This window comes from Carlito syrichta, unplaced genomic scaffold (assembly GCF_000164805.1).
Source record: "Carlito syrichta isolate Samal-C Ts95f unplaced genomic scaffold, Tarsius_syrichta-2.0.1 Scaffold310924, whole genome shotgun sequence".
NCBI lineage: Eukaryota > Metazoa > Chordata > Mammalia > Primates > Tarsiidae > Carlito > Carlito syrichta.
Genome location: NW_007255020.1, coordinates 87,842 through 109,745, shown reverse-complemented (window position 1 = coordinate 109,745; position 21,904 = coordinate 87,842). Strand labels below are relative to the sequence as shown.

The 21,904-nt window shown below is 49.8% G+C and overlaps 1 protein-coding gene across 1 annotated transcript in view; it reads right to left on the bottom strand.

Moving 5' to 3' along the window:
• Positions 1 to 6,669: 6,669 nt before the first annotated feature.
• The window catches only part of KIF6 (kinesin family member 6), a 99,456-nt gene continuing 84,221 nt past the window's right edge, over positions 6,670 to 21,904 (bottom strand). Inside the window, exons 7-9 of the mRNA XM_021717757.1 lie at positions 15,875 to 15,964; positions 13,015 to 13,121; positions 6,670 to 7,045 (exon numbers count right to left, since the gene is read on the bottom strand). Of these exons, the coding sequence (XP_021573432.1) occupies positions 7,029 to 7,045; positions 13,015 to 13,121; positions 15,875 to 15,964 (214 nt within the window). The 3' untranslated portion in view covers positions 6,670 to 7,028. The remainder of the gene's footprint in view (positions 7,046 to 13,014; positions 13,122 to 15,874; positions 15,965 to 21,904) is intronic.

The following is a 21,904-nucleotide window of genomic DNA, read 5'->3' as shown; positions in this document are numbered from 1 at the left end:
AACCTCTATTTATATAAACAACTTGATGAACAAAAAATGGTATTAAATATAGATTTATTTTTGTAGATTTAGAATAATGATAGATTAGAGGTATTTATGGGCTTGTTTATTGTCTAATCGGTTCACACGAAGATTCTTTGTTCTACAGTGGACTGTAAGAGTCACTCAAATCAGCATGCTTGCACTGGTTTGGTGGTCCGATCTCCAGCAATGCCATAAAAGAAGTGCCACACCAGCCAGTGGGAGTGATCTGCTCATCAGGCTACTTCTCTGAAACTAGAGACTGACCAAGAAGCTTCAGAACATCCCTATATGCATGGGTCCTGGAGCCCCTTGGGACATCTGGCCAACCCCATGCATGAGCTGGAGAGCTCCTTGAAGAAGAAAAGGGAACTGAGACCCAGATGGGGCCTGGTCTAGGTGAGGGGTGGCCTGCACAGATGACACTGCTGGTCATTGCTGGTCCCAGCACCAGAGAGAGAACTTAGAAAGTTCTAGCAGAGCAAGTTTCCCTGAGGCATGGGCCTGAGGGCCGGGAAGCTGTTTCCCTCCGTCTAAGGACAGTGATGAAAAAGACAAACCCAGAAAATATTTTGGATAAAAGATAAAAACAGTATCCTATACCTGGGGCCAGAGAGGGAGTGGTGCTGACCTGGGGAAGTGCTGCCATCTTGAGACAAGAGCTGAGTAAATTGAGAGGGAGGAGTACCCAGCCGGCTTACTGTTTGTTCCTGGTGTAACTGGTTCAGCTCTGCTGGCTGGCACTGGGCCAGGGAGACCCAAAATAAGGACATTAGCGCTAGAGAGGGTTGGGGCCTCCTCCCATTCCTTGAGAGAAGCATCTGGGCCACATCCAGAGGCTACTTTTCATGTAGCGAGGCAGAGCCTATATTAAAGGAAACAACTTTGCCTGCCCCATTTGACACGCTTCCAACTTCCAACATTCACAGCCTTGCTACACTGTGTCTTAAAGCCCTGGTAGTAGCTGGACACATGTCATGGAAGGAATACTGTCTCCCCGAGATGGTCACGTGGTCCAGATCCTTACAAATCCCATTAGCCATGCTCTGTGACCCATGCCTCCTCCCATCACCCAACACCTAACCCGCCATCTTCGTCCTGAACCTCCCTCTTCTGCCTTCTTTTTGTGGCCTGCCCTGTGCTTACATTCTTTCCCACCTTGACTGTGAGCCCAGGCCCAGCCTATCCCACCACCTCAACACCTTCTTCGCTCAGATTCTCTTGTTTGCATGTTTACTGTTCATCTTCCTAATTAGAATGCAAGTTCAAGAGGGCTGGCACTTCCTCTGTCTTGGTCACCCCTGATTCCTCAGAACTGAGCAAGTGGATGGCATATCCTTGTTCAAACAATGAACAGATGAATAAGCCATGCTTACATCTAAGGAATTGCAATGTGCAATGGCCATTTTTCTGCTTGTATCTTTTTTTTTTTTTCTTGAGTTGGAGTCCCACTCTGTCGCCCAGGCTGCAGTACAGTGGCACACTCACGGCCACCCCAGCGTCGACCTGCTGGGCTCCGGTGATCCTTCCGCCTCAGCCTTCCAAGTAGCTGGAACTACAGGTGCATGCTACTACGCCTGGCTAATTTTTGATTTATTGTAGAGATGGGGGTCTCACCAGGTTGCCGAGGCTGGTCTCGAACCCCTGGGCTGAGGTAATCTTCTCGCCTAGGCCTCCCAAAGTGCTGGGATTACAGGCTTGAGCCACTGCGCCTGGCTCTGCTTATATCTTATTATTGATTTATTTCTTTGAGATGGGGGTCTCACTCTGTCATCCAAGCTGGAGTGCAGTGGTGCGATCATAGTTCACATGAACTTCTGGGCTCAAGCAATTCTCTCATTTCATCCTCCGGAGTTGTCAGGACTACAGGTGTGTGCCACCACGTCCAGCTAATTTTGAAATATTCTTCTGTAGAGATAGGGTCTTGCTGTGTTACCCCGGCTGGTCTAGAAATCCTGGCCTCAAGTGATTCTCCTGCTTCAGCCTCCCAAGCAACTAGTGCTACTGGCACATGACACCACACCCAGCTAATTAGAAAAAAATATTTAGAGGCAGGATCTCATTGTGTTGCCTAGGCTGGTCACAGACTCCGGGCTTTAAGTGCTCTTACCACCTCAACCTCAACCTCTCAAAGCACTGGGATTAAAGGTGTGAGCCACTGCACCTGGTCTTTCTGCCTATATTTTAAACACATATTTTAAAAAATGTTTCTGGGCCGGGCTCATGCCTATAATCCCAGCACTTTGGGAGGCCAAGGTGAGAGAAATACCTGAGCCCACGGGTTTGAGACCAGCCTGGGCAACTTGGTGAGACCCTATCTCTACAATAAATCAAAAAATTAGCCAGGCATGGTGGTGTGTGCCTGTGATTCCAGCTACTTGGAAAGTTGAGGCGGAAGGATCACCTGAGCCTAGCAGGTCAAAGCTGCGGTGGCCGGGAGCATGTCACTGCCCTCCAGACTGGGTGACAGAGTGAGACTCCTACTTAAAAAAAAAGGTTTCTGTCTACTTATTCTATTGACTGTGTTATTCTTGGGGGTCTTTTTCTATATCTATTGACTTTTTTCGACACTGGGCATTGTGAATTCTACATTTTTTGGATGCTAGTTTGGTTTTATTTATTTATCTATTTATTTACTTATATTCCTTTAACATTTTTGAGTTTTCTTTTGGGACTTAGTGTAGTTACCTGGAAACTTATCAGAAACAATTGAACTCTTTTGAGGCTGACTTTTAAAGCTTTGTTAGGTGAGACCAGTGCTGTCTTTCCTTAGGGCTCATCTGGCCCCACCCTCTGAGGCAATATCCTTCTGTGACCCTTTGGGGAGGAGGTTTCACCACTCTGGCTGTTGGGAATATGAGCTATTCCCAGCCCTGTTTATCTCTAGAAATGATTCCTCTTATTCTTGTCTGGTTGTTTTTCCCGGCCTTGATAATTTCCTCACATGTGTGTGTTGATTGGTTGTTAACGAAAACTCAAGAGTAACCCTCTGGAGATCCCCAGAGCATGTCTCCTCTCTCGTGTTCTCTTATCTACCACCTTGGCCTCTCTGGGCTCCCAGCTCTATTTCCTCAACTCAGGGAAAGTTCTATCTCTTCCTGAGCTGCGGCCTGAAACTCTGTAGGCAGTAAGTTGGAGCAATTGTAGGGCTCACGGGCTTCTGCACTAGACAGGGGTCCAGTCTCTCTCTCTCTCTCTCTCTCTCTCTCTCTCTTCTTCCTCCCAAAAAAGAAAAAAAAAATTGTAGGGCTCATCTCATTGATCTCCCTTCTCTTGGGGTTCTCTGTCCTGTACTGCCTGTTACCCAATGTCTGAAAACCATTGTTTTATATACAGTATTTTGTCTAGCTTTCAGTCGTTTAAAACAGAAGGATAAATCAGGTCCTTGTTGCTTTATCATGGCAATAAGTGGCAGCCCTACTACTTTTTCATACACAGCTTACTCCCCCCTCCCCTCTCTTTTTTTTTTTTAGAGAGATGGGGTCTCACTGTGTTGCCCAGGCTGATCTCGAACTCCTGGCTTCAAGTGATCCTCCTGCCTCAGCTTCCCAAAGTGCTGAGATTACAGGTGTGACCCACTGCATCTAACCCATATATAGCCTACTCTAAATTGCTTTTCAACAGGCAGCAAGGAGAGGCAAAATAAACTGGACTGAGGAGTCCTGGATCTAGGCATATACCCTTTCTAGGTCTCATTTTCTATATCAGTCAGCTATTGCTACAATTAACAAACTACCCTGAATCTCAGTGGTTTATGACAAGAAGCATTTATCCTCATGCTAATAGGTCTTTGGGTCAGTCGTGGTTCAGCTAGTCTGGGCTGGGCTTGGCTAGGAAGCTCCACTCTGGGCTCAGGATTGTGGTCTTTATGTTCCAGGATATGGGGTGAAGAGGCAGCAGCAACTCAGGGCATGTCATCTCAAGGTCACTGGAGTGCACGGGGCCAGCCCAACCATACGAGCACGTTTTAAGTCTCTGCTTGTATCATGTTTGCCAACACCCCATTCATTAAAGCAGCTCCCAGGTCCAGCCCAAGTCTAAGGGGTAGAGAACTACACTCTGCCCCTATGAGGCCATGACAAAGCTTTGGATATTTAACTCTATTAGAGGTGGTGACAAATTAAGACTAGTTATTCAGTGTACCACAGCTTATCTGCTTTCAAAAAATTCCTTTGGCAAGATCTGACCAGGCCACATTCCGACCTTCTTTCAACCCCTCCCCCCATTTCCCTCACCTTACTTTCTTTCAAGGGAATGGTGGAGCCTGTTGAATTGTATCAGGGACTGGGTGGGAGTCATTGGCCAGGCTTTCTACAAAACATTTTGGAAAACTTCACATTTTGGCCTGGAGTAAACTCAGATACTTCTTGTCACCTATGGCTCCAAATGAGTCCAGGTGGATTGCTGGAAAGTCTTCTTCTTCTTATTTTGTGTTGGAGTCTCGCTCTGTCGCCCAGGCTGGAGTGCAGTAGCACGCTGATGGCCACTGCAGCCTTGACCTACTGGGCTCAGGCGATCCTTCCACCTCAGACTTCCAAGTAGCTGGAACTACAGGTACGCACCACCATGCCCGGCTAATTTTTTGATTTATTGTAGAGATAAGGTCTTACCAAGTTGCCCAGGCTGGTCTCAACCCATGGGCTCAGGCAATCCTTTCACTTCGGCCTCCCAAAGTGCTGGGATTACAGGCATGAGCTACCATGCCCGGTCTCATTATTATTATTAGTTAGAGTTGTGGGGCATATGTAAGGATTTGCTATATAAGTAAATTGCGTGCAAGTGAGGTTTGGGCTTCTAGAAAGCCCTCTCTCCCCCTGGTGAAAAATCTTTTTAAAACATTCCATCCATTGCTCCCATTTGCAGAGGCTAGGGAACTTTGGGAAGATGCTCTGTTGTGTACATGTAACATGTGTCCATACCATAGGCCTGGCTTCCACTGGGAGGGGACATTTGAAGCGGGAGGCTCTCTGGCCAGTGGCTGCACACACTTTGCATATGGCCAGCTTTAGCAAGACACCTGTGACCCCAGATTCCCAGGCTGTCTGTTTTGCTGTCTTCATTTTCTTTCCTGCCTTAGTGATTGTTCCAAGAGGCTAGTTCACACCCTGCATGGGGCCACACCACACATATCTGTCAATAAGGCCTTTGGATCCAGGAGATAACGTCTCAGCGGGAGACCTAAAGTCAATAGATGCTAGCCAGCTCTATCAGGTTGAGGGCACTAAGCATGCAGGAACACCCTTGCTGCTTCAAGAAGGAATCTGACAAAGTTCACGCCACCTCCGGGGCTTTTGCAAGCTGTGTGTGTGTGTGTGTGTGTGTGTGTGTGTGTGTGTGTGTGTGTTCCTCACACTCTTGGGGAGTCCTCTAGAAACATAATTTGTCTTCCTCTGGTTCTACAGACTTTACTGAGGGCTCACTATGTTCCACAGAACTGTGGCCAGGTGTGGACCAGAGAGACTGACCCCTGCCCCAGTGAGATCCAATCACAGAACCAGAAGGAACTCTGGGGGCCACACCAGCCTGAGCAGCACATCTGGGTTCTGGCTCTGCCACTCACAAATGGAAGGACTATTTATGGAACAGTGACTCTGTGCTCAGGACACAGCGATGACCAAGACAAACAGGCCCCGTTGCCATGGAGTCTTAGTATTGTAGGGGGTTGCAGGTATTAAAAAATAGGCAAGTAAAGAACCATAATATGTCAGGTGTTGATGAAGAAAATAAAATGGTGGTAGAGTGGGAAATAATAGGGGGTTACGCTGGATGGGCTGGTCAGGGAGAACCCCCTGAGGAGGGGGCATTTGACATTAACTAGCTGTTTAACAGTAAGCTGTGTCTCCTTCTTCAGTCTTTTCGTTACATAGACAAGGGGTGTGGATTACAGACTCTCTGGGCCTGCCTAGCTTTGACATACAATGATTTTATCTTCTGCAAGATTCTTTTACTCAGTCCTAAAAAAGAAAAAAATCAAGCCAATTATACCATATGATCTCTGTGCTCCCCCAGGGTCACCAGATCCTATATTTGTAGGACAGAGATGACAGGAGCAGAGGACCAGCGCTTTTATTCTGTAATCTTCATTCCCAGGTGCTGTCCCTTCTGACCCTCCTCAGTTCCTCCCCAGATGCAGCTGGGTTGGAACCCCTGACCCAGGGGCGGTTCTCCAAGGGCCTCCTTGAGGGCTGGCCCACCTTCTCCTGGGTCTGTATCCCTGAGCCAGAGCCTGGAATGTTGAGAGGCCCATTGAGATAAGACTCCCAGACAGCTACATTTTCTCTGTGGGACTGGGGAGTTTCTGCATGAATCCTGCCAGGCCCCATGTGATTGGGTGGAGGTTGTGAGGCCAAGCGAGGTGTCCATGCTGCTCTCTCTCAAGCTCTCTGCAGAGCTTCTGGGAGCCTCCCCCGTTCTCTGGATGCTGCAGTGCGCTTAGATTCTGCAGGGTGGAGCCTCCCTGGAGACACAGCTGTTTGGGCACTGATCAGGCCATGAGGGTGGTGATGGTGGGGGATTTGGCCTGGGAGATCACGGTTGGTCTTCAAGATGCCCTGCATTCCACTGAGTCCTGGGCATCCAAAGCAGGGGTGGGGTGGGGCAGAGGACCACCAAACAGCTAAAAAGAACAGATGATCATGCCTCTCACACGCCTCCCCTGACTCTACATTATGAGGGTGCTGCTTCTTGATCTCAAAAGTCTATAATGATCTATGTGAAACATCACTACAGTAGTGAGCTAAAGCCTTCATCCTGGCCCCAGCACCTGGCATTGCCCAGCCCTGCCAGCAGCCCCAGCAACCATAGGAAAAATGTCCCCATCGGCCTCTCTGGTGGCCTCCGGGACACCATTCTTAAAGAAACACGGCCCCCTGCCATTGGAGTCAAAGTCACTAGCTGCTCACAGCAGCCCACAGACCACTTCTGAGGCTGGAACAATTGAGAGATGCTGCCTTTATCTGTACTTCATTCTTGCTGACATGATGCAGGGCTGGACCCTTACTGGAAATTCAGTTGTTCCCTAAACCTGAAAGGAGACAGAATGTTCTTGGTTAGGCAGTGCATGTGGACATCGGCTTTCCCCAGGATTGAAGGGGAGGAGAAGAGGCTGCTGGCCTCTCTCTCTGCATCTTGAGCAGTGCATCTCTGTGTCCTGCTGCCCATGGGCTGCATTTGCTCCCCACGCTCTGAAGAAAGATGTCTGGTTTGCTCTTTGCAAAAGGGCTCTCCCTGAGCTGGGACCAGCACTGATTTTTCAAGCTCGCAGTTTTTACTGATGCTCTTACTTAATCCTCAGAGAGATTGTCTCCTTGCTTTTTGCTCCAAATACTAATAATATTTCAGGATGGCTCCTCCTGACCACATAGCTCCCATCCTGTCACCTTCCATGGCTGGGCATAGAGAAGGCTTCTCTGGCTTCTGAACCAGGGCCCCTGTGTTCTAGCCAGGATAGTCTCCTATGCATGGTGTGGCTTTGGGCAAATCTTGGCGGTTTTCTAGACCTCACATTCCACATCTTCAAGTTGCTAGCAGAGATGGGGTACCTGGGAAATGCAAAGTAGCTCCTTGTTTCTCAAAGTACGGTCCGTGGACCAGCAGCGCTGGTGCTTCTTGCATTAAGAAATGCAGAGTGTAAGAGATGCTCCAACCTGGACTTACTGGATCAGAATCTGCATTTTGACAACACCCTCAGATTCACTGGCACATTAAAGTATGAGAAGAGCTGGTACAAGTGATAGGCAGTTACTTTGCTTAAAGTTTTGCCAATATACTAAGAGCAAAGGGAATTTCTGAGATTCTTGGGTGAAGAAATTAATACAATGTTTAAAAAACTTGCAGTGGGCAGACAGAGACTGAAGGGGAAGGCTGGTCAGGGAATGGATGACCAGGTAGCTGCAGCTGTCTGGGTGTGGCCATGGGGACCTGGCAGAGGGTGAAGAGTGCGGGCTTGGTCTGCTTTGTGTTGCTGAGGAAGAATCGGTAAATCTCGGTGACACATTGGATGGGGGAGGCAGTAGGGAGGAGGAGGCTGACACAATTTAAGTTCATGATTCCTTGGTCCTTCAGATCTAATTCTGTGTGTGAGGCCCCAGGCTGGCCTCACTGTTTTATTTCTCTCTATCTCCAGGCTGGAGAGCAGTGGCATGATTACGGCAATCACAGCCTCGACCCAGTCTTCCCAGTAGCCGGAACTACAGGCATGTGCCATCATGCCTGGCTAATTAAAAAAAAAAAATTTATTATATAGACGAGGTCTCATCAGATTGCCCAGGCTGCTCTCAAACTCCTGGGCTCAGGCAATTCTTTCGTCTCTGTCTCCCACGTGCTGGGATTACTGGTATGAGCCACCACACCTGGCCTTACTGTTTTATTAAACAGAGGTGGCTTTTATTTTCAAGACATTCTGACTTGTCCTAATTGAATCCTAGAACAGGAAGCAAGAAGACAAGGGCTCTAGAGCTTACGAAGATGATGTGTTTCAGTTACCCTGGACTCTGTTGCACACTGAAAACCTCTGGGAGCCTTTAGAAGTTCTGATGCTTAGGCCAGGTCCCAGGCCCACTAAATCAGAATTGCTTGGGTGGACCCAAGTGGTTCTGATCCTCTGCTTTTGTCTCTGTAGTCCAAGGTGGGGCAGGAGCTGGGGACCACTGGATGTGTGACTGCTGACCAGATCTGGGGTCTGGTGCTTCTGCTGCACTGTTGACAAGCAGCCTGGGCCAGGACTGTGGGGCAGGAGGGGCTGGGAGAGGTGGAGCCTCTCCTGACACCCCTAGGAGAAGGCAGACTTGTGCCTATGAGGGTCACACCGAGGTTCCTTTCCAGATGGAAATACTTCCAAACTCAGGGATTAAGGGATATTGAAAACAAAAAGCCCTCTAGAAAGGGACTAACCTCATTTTCTCAGAGGTAAAGACTGTCCTTGGCAGTTGAAAATGGCAGATTTGACTCCATGGATGACTAACATCCCTTACGGGGTGTATATACCTGTCCACGCGTGCCTCTGGCAGGGATTTAAACGTTCCACACTTTTCCACGAATCCTAAATCAAGTGGATTCATCCCAGCCCTTGGTGAAGCCTAAGAGCTGGCGAGGCTTATGTTAAATCACCCTCTCTGGGCTCCTGTTCCTGACCTGACAGTCACAAATCCCCCTTAATGAGCACTCCGGGAGAAGCCAAGGCCTGCTGTGCGCTAAATTAAGAGCTGAGTGGGTCCGGGGCTGGAAGAGGGAAGTGTTTGCTTTGGCTGAGGAGGTGCCTGGGCCCTGGCCTGCATGTTTGCCTGGCGGGGTAGCCTGATAAGCGGGCCATGTATGAAGTGCTGCGTGGTGGGACTGGGACCATCTGCCATGTGTTCACAGAGGTCGTTCCTGTTGACCCTTCAGGACCTGGCAGAGGGACTCCTTGTCAACCTGTCTTTGGCTTCCTTTGCAGTCCCATGGTCACTTAGAAACCAGAATTATTTTTCTTCCTTTAGGAATAAAAAATTGAGCCCGGGAGCTTTTGTTTGCTTTGATGAATTACTTCCAGGCTGCTGTTTGTTTGGAGAACAGAGCTCCCCAGCTGCAGGGTGGGTAGAGGCTGTGGTCACTCCCCTCCTGTCGAGGCTGGTCCCTTTTCCTGAGGCTGAGAGGAGAACTCCTGACAGCAGAGTGGGCACATCTTGGTAGCTACAGTTCTTCAAGACAACGTGGCGCAGTGGAGAGAGGGCAGAAAACCTGGATCACCCTGGTACTGCCATTTGCCAGTTGTTAACCTTGGGCAAGTTATTAAACTTCTGCGTGCCTCAGTTTCCTTACCTGTCAACAGGGGGATCATAAACTTGGCTCTGCATGCCTTACAGGGGTGTTGAGAGCATCAGATGAAACAATACAAATAAAAACAATTTATAAATGGTAATCTGACAAACAAATATTTTTTTTTTTTTGAGTTGGAGTCTCACTCTGTCGCCCAGACTCTGCTGGGCTCCGGCGATCCTTCCACCTCAGCCTTCCGAGCAGCCGAAATTATAGGCATGCGCTACCACGCCCGGCTGATTTTTTGATTTATTGTAGAGATGAGGTCTCGCTGCCCAGGCAGGTCTTGAACCCACAGGCTCAGGCAATCCACTCACCTCAGCCTCCCGAAGGCGCGGGATTACAGGCTGAGCCACCGAGCCCGGCTGACATACAAATTTTAATACAAGTGCCCGCCCTTTCAACTTTCTGGACTGTCCAGGGACAATGTTAGCAGGAGAGCACCATTCTGACATGGAGTTTGGGCTTATGCCTCTTCTCTTTTGGGAGAGTTGAATAATAACATCTCTCTCAAATGTGCAAAGGCTTAGTGAACGTATCTAAAAATGTTACTTGCCTGTAGGCCTTCTAAGGGCAAGAACGCTGGTTTATTTCTGCTGGATGTGGTGACAGAGGCCAAGGTGAGAGAATTGCTTGAGCCCAGGAGTTCGAGATCAGCCTGGGCAACATAGTGAGACCTCATCTCTACAAAAAACTCAAAAAATTAGCCAGGCATGGTGGCACGTGCCTGTAGTCTCAGCTACTTGGAAGACTGAGGTAGATAAATCGCCCGAGCCTAGGAGGTCCAGGTTGGGTTGAGCTGTAGGTAGGCCACTGCACCATAGCCTGTCTCGTCAAAAGAGTAAGTTCCGGACTCAAAAAACCAAAAACAGAAACACAAGAATGCTGACTGATTTCTATGGATTGATTCTATGATTTCTATCTTCCAGGGCAGGGGGTCTCCTAGCCCCTCCCTCCGCTTTCCTTTTCAAGGAAGCTCCTCCTGCAGCTCTGTCCCCCTCTCCTGCTGTGGCATCAATTTTCCTCTTTCTGATGTTTCAGTATATAAACATGCCTTAATAGGAGCTATTTAAACAGACAAGACTCTCCCTCTGGGCTCCTGCCTCCCTTTAGCTCCAGTCCCAGTTCCCTGTTCCTGTTCCACCTGTCTCTGCTTCCTGCCTCAGCTTCCTCCCCCAACCCCCTTCAGCCACTCTCAGGCCACTGCCTGAATGGCGCTAGTCCATGGCCACCTTGATATGGAAAATGGCCAGTGGTCACCACTCTGCCTTTGTCCTTGCTTGTTCCCTGTCCAGCAGCCACTCTGACCTCCTTCTCACCCTGTGACCAAGCCAAGCTCCCTCCCCTCCAAGGCTTTCCACTTTCAGCATGGACCGCATACTCCCAGAATGCTGCACGGCCTCTCCATTCTCATGAGTCAGCCATCAATTTAAAGTTCTCTTCTCCAGAGAGGCCTCTACCACCTAGCTAAAAGCCGTCTTCCCAGTTGCTGTCTGCAACATTACATAGTTGGGCGATTTCATAACACTTATTGGCCCTTCAAATGATCTTATTTATTTGTTCACTGAAGCCTTCCTCCTCCTAGTATGTCATTTTCTCGAGGACTAGACTCTGTCTTGTTCCCTGCTGTAGCCCTAGCACTAGGAGTTGTGTCTGGCATACAGAGGTGCCCAATAAATGCAGTGTTTGCTGACTGACTGGTTGTTCACTACTTTTCAGTGTCCAATACAGATCATTAGAGTATTTGGGGCATAGATGGAGCTTTGGAGATCACCGAATCTTTTCTTTTCTTTTGAAGGTCAAGATGTCACAGCAAGTTGGTGGCAGAGCTGGGCTGTCTCAGGCCTCAGAAAAGCCCTGATGAAGGTGCTGCTGGTCCTAGTGGTGAAGAGGAAACAGGAAGCAGGCTGCAGCCCAGATGGATGAGGATGATGCGGCTAGGGCCGTCCTTCAGTTGCAGTGCTCCAGGTATGCAAACCTCCCATGCAAACTGCAGACAGGTGACCCAGAAGCAGAGGGCAGGCCCCTCAGGGCACGTGTCAGTCATGGAACAGTTCAAGTCTGCCATTTCATACCATTAAGGAAGGGCGCCTTTCTGACATGTGAAGGCCGTTTGAGCCTGACTAATAGTAGCCTTTGGATTATTGGGATGACACTGAATGCAGGGCTGGGGTAAGGGACCCTAGGACTTGCCCTGTGGGTGTCTGGGGGATGGAAGGCAGAAGAAGAGAAGGCCCATCCACAGCAGATGGAAGATGGGTAGCTGCCAGGAGGAAGGGGGCCGGCCAGTGGCGAAGGCCAGGAAGAGTCCTCTCCTTTTCTGCCTGTCGTCTGAATGCCAAGCATATTTCCTTTGTGATTATTTCTGTGTTCTCAAACAGGGGGCCTTCAAGTAGTGTTTACATAAACAGCTCGTTGGCAAGAACCACGCTGCTCTGATAGAGAGTGATATTCCCAGTGGGGGATTCCACAAGGCACCAACCTATCACTCAGGCCCTTCATGTGTGGGAAGGCTAAAGAAAGGAGAGAGCTGGCTTTGGAGACAAAGAACAAAAGGAGCTGCAGGTCTGGAAAAGGGAGAGAGAGCTCTGCCAGGAGGGGTAGGAGCATTGGGCCACCCACTCATTTGGGCACGTCTTGGTGTTTCTGGTGCTCCCCCTTGGGACTTGCTATCTATCTATCTATCTATCTATCTATCTATCTATCTATCTATCTACCTACCTACCTACCTACCTACCTGAGTCAAGGGTCTCACTTTGTTGCCCAGGCTGCAGTGCAGTGGCATGACCACGGCTCACTGCAGCCTCCCTCCTGTGCTCAGGTGATCTTTCTGCCTCAGTCTCCTGAGTAGCTGGGACTATAAGTATGAGCCAGCACACTCGGCTAATTTTTAAAATTTTTCGTAGCGATGAGATCTTGCTATGGTTGCCCAGCCTGGTCTCAAACTCCTGGGCTCAAGCAATCCTCTCACCTTGGCCTCTTAAAGTGCTGGGATTTCCTGCCCCCCCTTGGGGCTTTGTCTAGGAGCAAGCAGAGGTTGGCAGATGTGGGGTGATTGGGCGGCTGCTCCTGTGGCTTCAGGAACAGACAGGAAGCATCCTACTTCCTTCTCGTCCCCCTGCTTGCTCTGGCCTCTCCCTTCCTCCCCCACCCCAAGTGTTGGTGACCTGTGATGCACTCTGAGGGAGGTGCACTTACATTTCTTCTGCAAAATGCTCTGTCTGGCCCTGATAAAGGCCAGGATGTCGGAGTCTGTCTGGCTATCTCCGGTGAGAGGGACGGAAGACGTTGGCCTCTCGGGGATCCTGGGGACAACCACATGTCACACTTTACTGGATGCAGCACTTACCTTTCCAAAGTGCCTTTCCATTTTCAGTGACTGTTCTCATCCAGGACACTGGGCGACACTCCTTCTTCCTCCCTCCCATCTTCTTGTGGACCAAGCCTTTTATCATATAAATTGGGTCATGTCACTTCCTTCCTTAAGCCCTTAAGTGGCTTCTCATCACTCTCAGAATAAAAATCAAACTTGTCCCGTGGAGGCAGGACATTTCAGAATAGGCTCTGTGTGATCCGGCCCTGGGTTCCCTAAGCTCCAGCCACCCTGGCCTTCTTTCTGTTATTCGAATATACGAGGCTCCTTCCAGCCTCAGGGCCTTTGCTTTAGCCCTTTTCCCTTCCTGGACTGCTCTCCCCTAGAACTACACATGGCTGAAATACGTCTTCTTTCCCCTCACCACCACCCTTTCCTCACCACCACCCTTTCCATTCCCTCATCTCTGACTTAACCAAACCAACCCCATTTTACTTAGGGCCTGTCAACTCCTGCTACAACTTAGATGTGGTATCTTTTAGTGCTGTCTCACTGCACCTCCATCCCCCACAATGGCTTATCTAGTTGCCCTTAAGGCAGAGATTAAAAACAGAACCATATTTAGCTAAACTGCCCCAGAGAAAATAAACTACCTTTCCCGGCCTCCTTTGTGGCTACGTGTGACCACACGTGACCAGATTCTGGCTAATGAGATTTATGCATAGAAGTGTTGCCTTGGGTAGGATATCCAGGAAATCCCTAGGAAAGGGAGGGATGTTATGTGCCCTACTCTCTTCCCTTTCTCTATCCATCTTCCACATACAGCATGTCCCTTAAGAAAATTTAGAGCAGCCGGGCTTGGTGGCTCAGCCTGTAATCCCACGCTTTGGGAGGCTGAGGTGAGTGGACTGCCTGAGCCTGAGGGTTCGAGACCGGCCTGGGCCATGTGGAGAGACCTCATCTCTACAATAAATCAAAAAATCAGCCGGGCGTGGTAGCGCATGCCTGTAATTCCGGCTACTTGGAAGGCTGAGGCGGAAGGATCGCCGGAGCCCAGCAGGTTGAGGCTGTGGTGGCCGGAAGCGGCCACTGCACTCCAGTCTGGGTGACAGAGTGAGGCTCCAACTCAAAACAAAAAAAAAAGAAAAAGAAAATTTAGAGCAACACACTGGCCCGGCTGTGCCCATCTTCCATCCTCACACCTGTCCCAACATAGCAGTAGACAGTAGCCACTTCCTTAGAAGGCAGTGAGGACTGCACATGACAATGATCAACCATCCTTATAGATACTTTTTGGTGTGGGTATTTCAGCCCCAGCTGCAGCTCAGCCAGAAGTGCTAGAGTGGAATTGGTGGGCCCAGCAGCTGCGGGGAGCCTCTCAGTGTGCCTGGAGCTTGGGGATCTCAACGCCAGGCAGTTTTGGGAGAAGAGTAGGTCAGCCGGGTGAAGAAGGCGGAACAGCCATTCTAGACAGAAGGCACAAGTAATGTTGTGGCAGGATGCAGTAAATGCTCAAATATATTTCTTTCTTTTTTTTTTTTTTTTTGAGTTGGAGTCTCACTTGGTCGCCCAGACTGGAGTGCAGTGGCTGCTCCCGGCCACCACAACCACGACCTGCTGGGCTCTGCGATCCTTCCGCCGAGTAGCCGGAATTACAGGCGCATACTACCACGCCCGGCTAATTTTTTGATTTATTGTAGAGATGAGGTCTCGCTGCCCAGGCGGGTCTCAAACCCGCGGGCTCAGGCAATCCACTCACCTCAGCCTCCCAAAAGCGCGGGATTACAGGCTGACCAACCGAACCTGGCTCAAATATATTTCTTGTATGATTGAGTGAATAAACGCATGTAGCTGCTTCAGGATCGGCAGTTGGCCTCATGGCCATCACCTGGGATGGCTCCCACTAGCCCAGCGGCAGGAAGGGAGTTGGTAGCAGTTAAAGGTATTTCCTTTTGAAAGGCAAGTTGCACCTTTAAAGACCCACTAGGCGCTGGCCACGTTTTGTTTAAGAAAGGCCAAATGGCCCAGAGACTGGCCATTTCAGGGAAATGGAAAAGCTCTTATCTAAAGTCCCCCTTCTGAAGTTGACGGTTAACAATCCTGCAGTTCCTGGAAACCATTTGTTCTTTGAAAAATCTAATTTTGCTGAGTACAACCTTGTAAAATTCCAAAGGAAGTATGTAATCACTCAGCACGACCCTCTCCCTTACTTAAACAAGGGTATAAGACCCCACTTCTGTTCTGGGGCACTCGATTTGGATGCATTAGACCCTCAGGTCCACTGGGATGGCCAGTGTAATAAAGTGCCACTTCCTATGATAGTCTCGGTGTCACGATCTCTCTATTTTACAATGTGTGCAGGGGAGAGGCCTCATCCTCTCTGCTTGGCCCCGAAACAAAGGCTTCTGGACTGTGAGGTAGGCTGGGCAGCTCTGTATTCTGCTGGGTGCTCTGCAGGTGGGGAGTGGGCAATGTTGGAACCAACCTGGGCCAACTCTACTTTTATGCCCCCCAGCTACATCTATCCACAAGAAGGTGTGAAGCAATTGTATGCACCAGGCCCCAGGGACCCTGGGAGAAAAATCCCCTACCCTTTGAGAGGGGATTCCCAGGGGACCAGGGCAAAGGCTATCCAGGGGCTCTGTGGATAAGGGGCTTCTTGAGGGGAGGGGACTGGCCTTGTAGGCCCACTGCACCCACCACAGGGACTGTCACAGGTGTCAGAGGGAGGAGGAGACCACAGACCTGTCTTCCAGGGGCATGCTGGTGCTGCTCCATTCCTGACTGTGTTGGCTGGGGCAGGGCGAGGGCAGGATTCTCCTGGCATTCACGTCACTGCAAAACACAAACCGACCATAGCAAAAGGTACAGGGAGAAGTCTGTAGAAGAGAAACTCAGAGTGTGCATTTAGAGGCTGTTGTGGACTGAATGTGTCCTCCTCATATTCATAAATTGAAGCCACAATCCCCAATGTGATATTTGGAGATGGGGCCTTTGGGAAATCATTAGGTTTAGATGAGGTCCTGAGGGGAGAAACCCCCATGAGGGGGTTAGTGTCCTTACAGGAAAAGGATGAGAAACCAGACCTCTCTGCTGTTGAGGACACAGCAAGAAGGAGGCATCTGCGAGTGAGGAAGGAAGCCCTTACCAGGAACTGAATCTGCTGTGCTTTAGACTGAATGTTTGTGCCCCCCCAAATTCATATGTTGCAACCCATCCCCCAAGATAGTGGTATTGGAGGTGGGGCCTTTGGGAGGTGATTAGATCGTGGACTTTGAGTGCTCGTGAATGGAGTGAGCTCCCCTATAAAAGAGATCTCAGAGAGCTCCCTTGCCCCTTCTATCATGTGAGGATAAAAGACGAGGGCAGCGTCCATCAGCTAGGAAGAGAGCCCTCACCAGACACCAAATCTGCCAGCACCTTGATCTTGAACTTCCAGCTTCCACAATTGTGAAAAATAAATGTTGGTTTTTTGAGCCATGGTATTTTGTTATATCAGCCTGAGCAGACTAAAGCAAGAGCCAAGAATCCTCTGTCTTGCATGATTTACACATGAATCTTCCTTGTTAGAGAACTGCATGTATTGGCTGTGGAAGTTGAACAACAAACGGCAATGACCACAACAGTCGTTTATAGACACTGTCTACAAGCCAGCCCCTAGGAAAGTGCTCTGTTAAACAGCATGCCATTTAGTCCTCTCAATGGCCTAAGAAGTAGATGTCATTATCCCTGTTTTGTAGATGAGAAAACTGAGGCTTAGAGAGGTCAAAGAAATTCTGAAAGTTACCCAGCTGGCAAGTGGCAGAATCTGGAGGTAATCGTGACCCTGTGGGGCTTCAGAACCTGCGCCGCAGCCCCAGTGCTTTATTAATTAGGGTCAACTCTGCGGTGTTCTAGGAAGCACATACTGACTTACCTGAGTGCCCGGGGTGGCTCCAGCTGACCGACTCCATGGGCCCTGTCAGATCTGACAACCCACCAGATGTAGCTATGCCCATTTACCAGGCTACCTGACGTGTGCTCCTGGAGTCAGGGAAGGGGCCATGCTCATGGGTGGGACAAGCAGTTTGTCAGCCTGTGGAGTACCTGGCTGCATGCAATGGAACCCAGAAGGTCCTCTTGGGAGGCAAAGAGGTGTGTAAACACAGCTCATTCCACGTGCCTCTGATGGCTAGGTCCCAAGTCTAAGTCTCCTACATTGTGCTGTAAGGACTCAGTGGTGTGACCCTCTTCCTTGCTTTGAGATGGTCCTGCCTGGAAGAGGCCTAAGAGGTTGCCTTTTGCAGTTTGGGACACTCAGACTGAAAGGCAGGCTAGGGCTCCAGATAGGTGAGCTTGTCCCACCAATGAGTACGGCCCGTTCCCCATCTGCAGCCGTCTGTCCTCCCATCTCAGCCAGCGGCAGGGCCTCCTACCCTGGGCCTTCTTCCATGATCAGGACCGTGGGTCAAACAAACAGGAGAGGAAATCAGAACTTGGGGCTTCTCCCCTCCTCCCACTGCCGCCCATTTCCTAGCAGTGCAGAGACTGTCTACAGTGCCCTTGGAGAGTGGGGAGGATCTCTGTGCGGGCTCTGAGGAGGACTCCTGTAGGACCAGAGGCTGCCACAAGGTGGCAGGCTCCGCAAGCTTTCCTTTGGAGAACAGTGGCCAATTCTCAGGGCTCCTGCAGAGCGGTTCCTGGCGTCGGGCTGGAGAAGGGAAGGAGAAAGGGCTGTCCATCTTTCAGGTGCTTCGATTATAGTGGGTCAGGGTCACCTTGGAAGCCGTAGCTAGTCTGCAAGGCCAAGTCATCGGCGCACAAATGCCTCACTGACTCACTGGTTTCGCAGCGGAGCCTTGGCTCAGGTTCCAGGGAGAGTTCAAAGGTGCCCAACTGTTGGGGACTGGGAGCAGGTGCAAGAGGAGGAGATGGGGGCAGGGCAGAGGGGCGTGATCACGCAGTGGCAGACGGGGAAACCTGGCGCCCTAAGCAGGCCCAGCTGCCCTCCAGTGGCCTCCACTGGCTCCTGCAGGAGGATGGCGAAAGGGAAGGCGGGGGATTCTGAGGGAAATAAGTACCCCAGTCCCTAAGCTGCTCCAACGTTCTTGGATGCCATGGACTTCCCGTAACTCTCGGGGTTGTACCACGGATGGCCTTTGCCCTCTCTCTTTGTCCAACCAGGTTTTGACACGGAATTCATTTCTCATGTGGACATCCCTCTAGACAGAGAACACACCAGCCATCAGAATGAATTATCTTCTTTTTAATAAGAACTAATAAGCAATATTAATAATAATTAGGCCTCCTGGGTTGCCAGTGCGAATGTTTAGTTGGATCAGCCTTCAGGATCTGAGCTCCCCCAGAGAAGTGATGAGTCAGGTTTTTTCAGGACCTGACGAGCAGGGGACCAGTTCCACTGTGCAGTGATTCCACATGAGCATTCCCCGAGCTCAGGTGGAATCGGCTGTTTGGGCTCTCTCTCATGCTGCATGGGAACACTTCTCTGCTCATAGAACTACAGTGTTAGGGGACCTTGGCACATCTCACAGATGAGGTGAGGGGATCCCAAAGTGGGGAGTGGCTTGCCCAAGGGTGCCGCTTGGAAGAGCAATGACTGAGATTCATGTGGTTAAAGTCTCAGCTGAAGGGACTCTTCCAAGGTGACCGATGATGGTCTGAACCTTCTGGAGCCCAACTACAGGGCTAAGGGTCTCTTGTGAGCACATCCAGGGATTCTCTTTAAATCAGGATACCCGAGAGTGTGCAGGAATGCCGGGGCCAGGACAGGTTCCACAGGGTGGAGGCTGGGGGAAGGGCACCATTCTGATGAGTGGTTTCCTAAGGACACCCTCGCAGGCCTTGGCCAGGGGTCACTTCTTAGACCTGGGCCATGGCAGACACAATCTTGGAGATGCTGCCAGGCTGTCAGGCTGGCAGGTAAGACTGACAGCAGCATGGACAAACAGATGAGTGTGGTGAGTGACAGCCTTGGTGGATGGGGAGTGAGACAATGGGAAAGCACAGAGCAGGAAAAATGAGCCAGGGAATTCGAGGGGGGAATGAAGGCAGGCCGGGCAGATGGCGGAAGATGGGAGGCGGGGCAGAGAGAGGAAGGAAGAAGAGCTCCACGCGGAAGGGGATCGTCTCGGTTTAACTTGAAGTTCTTTGTGTTATGAATCACAGAGTTACATCTCATTTCCTTTCGGGGCCTTGGTGTCCTCATTTGTGGAGCGAGGGGGTTGAACTTGACTTTTTTCAACTGAAATGGCGAGGGCTAATCATAGGATGTTTTGGGTTTCCCCTCCTTAGGAGACTAGCCTTTTAAGGAAAGGAAACTTTTGCTCTTTGGAAATCCCAGCCTCTTGGGAAAAAATCAGACTGCGTGGACACATCAGAAGAGTGGATACCCCAAGCAGGAGGACCTGGTGTTGGGAAGAATATAAAGAAAGCGTGTTTGTTTAAAATATTACAGAATATGGGCATAAATGCCAATTCCTACCACACAGCATCATGTACACGTGTCCCTAAAGGGCAGTCATGGATGCAAAACAAAATTGCTGTAAGGAGTGAAGGTAGTGACAGGGCTGGCAGGCCTGGGTTCAAGTCCTAGTCTCACCAAGAGTAGTTGGGTGGCCTGGAGCAAGTGATTTAATCTCTGTGAGCCCAAGGCTTTTTACATGTAAAGTGGGGAGCAATGATATTTCCTCACCTGTTTGGTGCCTGGCCCATACGGACCTTCAAAGAATGACAGGGGAAATAATTCCAGTAAGAGAAGAAAGCCATGGCTGTCTCCTCTGAGCTTACCCTCCACTGCAGACTGTGCACAGGGAATGGCTGAGATGCCATGATGATCTGGGATAAGATCTCCTCCCTGCCTCACCCTGTCAGAGCTCTCTGGGCTAATCTTTACTGCCAGCATTAAAAGGCAGGCGATGTTTTTGTCACCAGCAGAGCGAGCCCTGAGACCTCGCTCCCTCTTCTGAACTCCAGCAGGGACACTTTTTTTTTTTGAGTTGGAGTCTCACTCTGTCGCCCAGGCTGGAGTGCAGTGACACGCATGCTCACAGCCACCCCAGCATCGACCTTCTGGGCTCCAGCGATTCTTCTGCCTCAGCCTTCCAAGTTGCTGGAACTACAGACGCATGCCACCACGCCTGGCTATTTTTAATTTTATTGTAGAGACGAGGTCTCGCCAATTTGCCTGGGCTGATCTTGAACCTGTGAACTCAGGCAATCTACTCACCTCGGCCTCTCATCCCAGCCTCTCAAAGTGCTGGGATTACAGGCTGAGCCACTGAGCCCGGCCCCACCCATGAATCTTAGCACTCACACTACTATGGGGGAGGAAATTTGGGGGAGCCGGCCACTCCCAGTTGAGCTGTCTTGACAAATGCCCTTCAGGATACTCAATAATCACAAGGTTGGAGCATCCAACCAGAGTGCTGGCGCCACCACAGGTGACAGAGCTGAACAGCACCCCACAGCCTGCCTGAGAGCAGCCATCTTCCCAAAGATTCTCCTTCCAGTAGTCAAGCCCCAGGGGGCTTGGGGTGGGAGCAGGATTTTGGGGAAAGCTCCCATGGGTGATCTAATGCACACCTTTGAAGTCCAAGGTTCTGAACTTCAGGATTAAGGTTTTCTTGGCAAGCGTGCTCTATTTCTACCTTATAGCCTCGGGTCTAATGACTATATTTATTGAGCTTTTTTGTGACACCGCTGGCCATCACAAACACACACACATGCGCGCACACACACACACACACACACACACACACACACACACACACACTTTAGTGTTTTTGAAGCAAAAGAAAAGTTAGACATGGGACTTCCTATTCGGAAGGACATTTCTACCAGTAGGAGTTATGCAGGAGATCAGAAAAGCGGCTGGGGAGATAACACTGAACCTCACAGCTGGAAGGACCTTATTCTCCCATGGCAGACACACGAGGGACTCAGAATGGAGTCAGAGCCAGGACTGGCGGAAGCTCTGTCCTCTTAGTTGTGTACTTCAGACATGCTCTGTGGGGTCCCGGTTTTTTTTTTTTTTCAGGGGAGGGTGGGGGCTCTGTGTGGGGAAGGAGTCAGGTATATAGAGGTTGCAAATACAAATTCACTTTCCTCTAAAAGGTTGGCAGGTGCCCAGGTGAACACACAGGTGGGCCAGATGCAGAACATTAATGCCAAACTGCCTGCATTGCCCTGCAACAGTGCAGCTGCCTAAGGACATTGCTTTTTCAAATTTTAATTTTTTGTAGAGACAAGGTCTCTCTGTGTTGCTCAGCCTTGGCTAGTCTTGAATTCCTGGGCTCAAGCAATCCTCTCATCCCAACCTCCCAAAGTGTTGGGATCACAGGCGTGAGCCACTGTTCCTACCCCATTGCCTTTTAATTTTGTTATTATTCTTTTTAATGAAAAGACTATTTCTTAGAGAAATTTCAAGTTTACAAAAAATTGGGCGGAGAGTACAGAGAGTGTCCACATACTCCCTCTTTCCCCTTTACAGTGTTCCCTATGTGATATCTTGCATTAGTTGGTTAATTTGTTACAATTGATGAACCAACATAGACACATTTTTACAAACTAAAGTCCACAGTTGACACAGAGGTTCACTCTTTATGCTGTAGTTCCATGGATTTTGACAAATGCATAAAATCATCTATCCACCATTATAGTATTACAGAGCATAGTTGCACTGCCCCCAAAATTCCCTATGTTCCACCTATTAATTCTTCCCTCCCCACAAATCTATGGCAATCACTGATTCTTTTACTGTGTCCATAGTTTTGCCTT